Below are 6039 nucleotides of genomic sequence, written 5' to 3'. Positions count from 1 at the left end.
TAAATGTCACAGCATAATGTCATATAGCCTATCATATTAGATATTACAGCTGTACTGTAAACTATCAGCAGAGTGGTTTGTGTTGAGTCTATCACTTTTTCTGCTAACATTCAATAAAAACACAGACATTGTTAACCAAATAGCATTTATTAATTAAATCATTAGTGGTTAAGCAATGAAACATACAGGAATCAGTTACCAACAAAACAAAAGCAAGGAAGCAGTTAAGTGTGAACTACATTATGTTCCATTGACAAATAGGCCTCAGCACACCTGAATGTTGTCACAGCTCTGACAGACATGGCTTTGTTGATCCACTATGAAGGGTTTAGCATTCAACACATTCTCTACCACATTGTATAAAGGCGAGAATAGTTTATCTTTGCTTACATATTGTTGCACTGTGAAATCTGTGCAAACATCACAATGATTTGGCCCGAGAAGCTGTTTCTAAATGCAGAAGAAGTGCAGGCAGCAGAAGGCAAAAGGCTCTCTGGTAAATAAAATCAAAAACTATTATGATCTGCATTGGCAGTGATTCACATTATATACAAAAAAACAAATACACTTTGATGTGTCTGAGCTAGGAACTAAACTTTGACCGTACAAATACTGTGGCAATGTGGTAAACTTTGGCAACAATTATGTAAACCTCTATACTTTCTGTTACTTTGGATTCACAGATGCATCTTGTGTCTGTCTCTGTGTTAGCCCTTTGCTGACCTGTCCAGGGTGTACACTCCTTCAGCTCAAAGTGTGCCGCGTTACGTTCTAGTTCCCGCTACCCTGACCAGGACTAGTGCATAGGGTGGAAAGTTAATTTGAATATGTTAGAAAATGAATTAGTGAATCAATTAATTCTTGAATTATTTTTTGCAAGGCATTCATGAAAATACCACCAGTAGAGGAATATATAACACACATTTATAAAAGCCTTATTGCAAATCAGTAAGTGTGGGCCATTGAGGAACCCTGTGTGTCATTACTGTCACGGCGATGTGGTGAAATGCACCTTTAATCTGGAGCAGAGGGAATCATAGTGGGATGACTGGACACTAGGGGTCAGTGTCAGACCGCAGCAATCACACTCGTTGTGAAACCGAGTGCCGTGAACGTCCAGGTCCTGAGTGTACACGGCCCTGGTCAGAATCTACACTGCTTCTACCAGAGGTGTGTGAGAACTAGCCCAAAGTATTTGTCCTTATCTCAGTTTATTTATGAAACACATCGTGTTGGCACATAGCAGGTTGGAAGAAGAGAATAATCAAAGTGAATACCATCGGTGAGTGAAATGCACGAGACCTATGGATGAGCTATCTCTGCTCTGTCTTGCAGACCTTCATTTTTATTGGCACTGGTTGTTCTTTGGCAGTAAAATGTTGCGTAACAACATTGCATGCAACAAGGTGTGCTAAAACTACAACTATTAGGCTACATTCGGCCAAGTGTAAAATGTGATCACATACAAGTCATACAAATATGTAACTGTTAGCTCATCATGAACATAGACATGACAACAGAATCACTAAATCATCAGTAAGTTAGGCAGAGTAAGATAACACTTCAGTATTTAAACAGGTGGAAGGAATATGTATGCATATGTGGTAAGCAATACAAAAGAAATGTCAGCATTTTAAGCACGCATGTGTCCTTAGTGTGTTTTTGAATAATTTGGCCATTGGGATTCTGCTACTCAACAGTCCATGAGCTATTTCTCTTCATGTTCAACAAATGACGTGGCGTGGAAAGGAGATGATTCATTCCTATGTGCTCATGCCACTAGCTGTGAGTGGTTGGGGCTTTTGATAAAAAGAAAATACTGACAATTTGCACTTTCTTACAATGGAAATGATGGTGTCCCTTCCTAATCATTTATTGATCTTGTCAGTTCTGCGATTGCTCCGCCTCCTTTCCTCAGCCAATAGCAACGTTATTTTTGGTTTCCTCTTCCTATTTTCTTCTTCTTTTTTTCTTTTCAAATTTCATCATCATCATCATCATCATCAAACACAAATGGGTTCTAAACAACCCTAAAAGTGCTTTTGCAAATATGGGAATATTTCCATTAAGCCCTTTAAACTAAGCCCTTTCTGATTTATTTTAGATACACAACTTGTAGTCAAATAAAGGAAACCCTAAGTTGTTAAATCGTAATTTTGTTACCACTTGGTCTTTTTTTTATAGTTTTGGTCATCATTGTTATTGGTAATAACATTGTCTTGTCAAATTAACTGCTGAGATCTGGGAATGTCGTAACCCATGGTCAGGTTGACCTGCTGGGTCCAACTCTATGCATGTATGCTGGAACCCTACTTGGTCCTGGCTTTGCTCTTTGGTAATGTTTTTGCCACTTAAAGGGGCAGTTTGTGAGATGTAGTGACACCTACTGGTCAGGGTGCAGATTGCATCCAAATTAAAACACCTTCCGCTAACTCCTCCTGTGGCGGCCTTAAGGTAACGTGAAAATACTTCTAGAAGTATTTCACCGCTGGAAAGATGATCTTTTCATGAAACTAGAAAAGTGGTGCTACTACCCTCGCTAGAGCCAGTGTTTAGTTTGTCCGTTCTGTGTAGAAACATGGTGGTAAAACATAGCGGACTCTGTGAAGAGGACCCGCCCCTATGTAGATATGAAGGGCTCATCCTAAGGTAACATTATACACTAATCAAAACATAGTTATGAAAATGATATTCCATTTCTGCCAATGTCTCCTCCTAAATCCTACACACTGTTCCTTTAAGGGAAACACGACAAGCTGACATATTAGCATGTTGGCCAACAGTTGGCTATTTTGTGGTGCTTGGGTCCACCTGGAAAATATATAAGTAAGGAAAATATTCGCTCTCCCTTTAGCTCTGGTTTTGATCTCCACCAACTCCTGAGAAAAAGGGCTGCTACTTCCTTCACCAGCTAGTCTCTAACTCTGTCTGTCTGCTGTCGCTGAGCAGGGAGTGTGCATCGGGTGTATCGGAGCCTTTGCACTTAAAACAGCTGGAAACGAAGTTGACGAGAGCGGTGAAACAGTTCAGTCTCACAGCAGTCTTGTGGGACGAAACATCCTCAACAATGAGCTGAAAGATGCAAAAAAGGATGCGTAGATCCTCAGGGAACTGCAGAGACAGGTGATAATTATCTGTGCGTTCATCACTTTCACACTACATGAGATACACAGGGACCGTGTACAAACAGACAGACAATCAGACAGGAGGGGAACAAACCCAGAGGTTTGTCGAACTTATGTGGAGGAGAACACAACGGTGAACATTACCAACCTCCTGGTTAAACTTTGTCCTACAATACTGTGCTTTTATGCTGAAGGATTATTACTGACAGTCTGGGTACGCCCTTTAAATTTTACCTTCAAATAAAGTGGTTTAGATAATCTGGACAAAGTTTTGGCTTGTTAACCACATGTCTGGTCGTCTGACTGACCAGTCAAACTCATAGAAATGACGCCGTGTTCCCAAATATCAGCAATAACTTGTTCGTACAAAGTTATTGTAACTAATAGTAATAATGGCCAAAATTATTTAAAAAAAAGAGTTAGACCCAAGTTGTTATAAACCGCAATTATTCTTAAGCAATCTTCCCACAATGAATTCCTTCTTTTTCTTTTACAAAAGAACCTCAGGAATTATGTTAGGATCTTGGCTAATTCCTGACTCTTTATCTAGTCACTGTCTCTGTCTCTGTCTTCATTCTCCTGCAGAGCATCTTGGTTGTCCTCCTCTTCATCCTCATCAGCCTCTTCCTCATCCCCTTCTCCATTCATCATCTCCATCTCAACCTCCACCGCGCCCTCCTCCACCTCCCCATCTACTCCGCCGAAGGGATCCGCCTCCTGGGAGACCTCCACCATCTCGGTGCCTTGAACCACCTCAGTGATGCCCTCGCGGACCTTCTTGACGTGGAAGGTGAAGGGGGGCACCTTGTACACAGCGGTCTGGGACCGGGCGTAAACAACGTGGTCTGGCGTGAAGGCCTTCTTCACCTTGTCACGGGATGTCTGCATCTTCTGCTTGCGCTCAGGGTTGACACTCATTTGTGTTCCAATCTTGCCCATCTTCTTCTCAATGTTGTGACGCGTCTTCTCGAGATTATCCTTGGTCTTCTGTCTGGTCTTCTCTAAGTTGTCCTTGGTTTTCTGCCTGGTTTTTTCCAGGTTGTCCTTGGTCTTCTGCTTTGTCTTCTCCAGGTTGTCCTTGGTCTTTTGTTTGGTCTTTTCCATTTTCTCTTTGGTCTTTGCTCTGGTCTTATCCATCTTCTCCTTTGAGAATACCGTCTTCAGGGTTTGCACACGCTGCAGACTGCTGCGCTTGATGCGCTCGGCACGGGTCTCCTCAATGGTCTCCTCAATCTCCACCCCCTCCTCATCTGACGAGAGGTCTACGTGGGGCTTGTCTGCCTTCTCCCCTTCTCCTCCCTCCTCCTCTTCTACAGCTTCCTTGAGCTCTAGCATGCTGCCCCCTCTGTTTCCTGACACAGACTCAGAAACCTTCAGGGATTTAGAGATGCTGAGTTTTGAGGGAACCTTCACTTCATCCTGTGGAGAAGAGAACACAAGGAGTGTTAATGCAGTAAGTGTTAATGAGATTTAGCAAAGCCACCTTGACCAAATTAAAATGTAAACATAACATTGTGGTCCAGAATGACCAGTGAAAATGTAGGCAGAGAAACATATATTGTGTAAGCCACAAAATATTAAACATTAGGGGTGTAACGGTTCACAAAATTCACGGTTGGGTACGATACAGTGGAGCCACGGTTCGGTACGTTTCGGTACAGTAGAAAACTATAAATGCCAGAGAAATGTACTTGATTTTAAAATATATTTATTCATTACAACTAACATCATGAAGTTATTCTTTGACTTTGAACAATGATGGAACTATACCTGAGTGACCCATCTTCTGGGGTGTCTTCTTAGCAACACATAAGCATAAAAAACAAAAACTGCTCCTTAATGTTATGTAGTATTGTTACTTACAGCTTGCTTACATCTTGTATTGTTACTTACATCTTGCTTACATCTTGTATTGTTACTTACATCTTGTATTGTTACTTATATCTTGTATTGTTACTTACATCTTGCTTACATCTTGTATTGTTACTTACATCTTGTATTGTTACTTACATCTTGTATTGTTACTTACATCTTGCTTACATCTTATATTGTTACTTACATCTTGTATTGTTACTTACAGCTTGTATTGTTATTTACATCTTGTATTGTTACTTACAGCTTGTATTGTTACTTACATCTTGTATTGTTACTTACATCTTGTATTGTTACTTACATCTTATATTGTTACTTACATCTTGTATTGTTACTTACATCTTGTATTGTTACTTACATCTTATATTGTTACTTACATCTTGTATTGTTACTTACATCTTGTATTGTTACTTACATCTTGTATTGTTACTTACATCTTGTATTGTTACTTACATCTTATATTGTTACTTACATCTTGTATTGTTACTTACATCTTGTATTGTTACTTACATCTTGTATTGTTACTTACATCTTGTATTGTTACTTACATCTTGTATTGTTACTTACATCTTATATTGTTACTTACATCTTGTATTGTTACTTACATCTTGTATTGTTACTTACATCTTGTATTGTTACTTACATCTAGTATTGTTACTTATATCTTGTATTGTTACTTACATCTTGTATTGTTACTTACATCTTGTATTGTTACTTACATCTTATATTGTTACTTACATCTTGTATTGTTACTTACATCTTGTATTGTTACTTACATCTTGTATTGTTACTTACATCTTGTATTGTTAATTACATCTTGTATTGTTACTTACATCTTGTATTGTTACTTACATCTTGTATTGTTACTTACATCTTATATTGTTACTTATATCTTGTATTGTTACTTACATCTTGTATTGTTACTTACATCTTGTATTGTTACTTACATCTTGTATTGTTACTTACATCTTATATTGTTACTTACATCTTGTATTGTTACTTACATCTTGTATTGTTAATTACATCTTGTATTGTTACTTAC

The 6039-nt window shown here is 38.9% G+C and overlaps 1 protein-coding gene across 1 annotated transcript in view; it reads right to left on the bottom strand.

Moving 5' to 3' along the window:
- Positions 1–128: 128 nt before the first annotated feature.
- LOC306794824 (caveolae-associated protein 1-like) overlaps positions 129–6039 on the bottom strand; it is a 36276-nt gene continuing 30365 nt past the window's right edge. The window contains exon 2 of the mRNA XM_079293046.1: positions 129–4544. Within this exon, the coding sequence (XP_079149172.1) occupies positions 3672–4544 (873 nt within the window). The 3' untranslated portion in view covers positions 129–3671. The remainder of the gene's footprint in view (positions 4545–6039) is intronic.

Source organism: Melanostigma gelatinosum, assembly GCF_949748355.1.
Source record: "Melanostigma gelatinosum genome assembly, chromosome: 21".
NCBI classification, from domain to species: domain Eukaryota; kingdom Metazoa; phylum Chordata; class Actinopteri; order Perciformes; family Zoarcidae; genus Melanostigma; species Melanostigma gelatinosum.
This window is presented reverse-complemented; position numbering and strand designations above follow the sequence as displayed.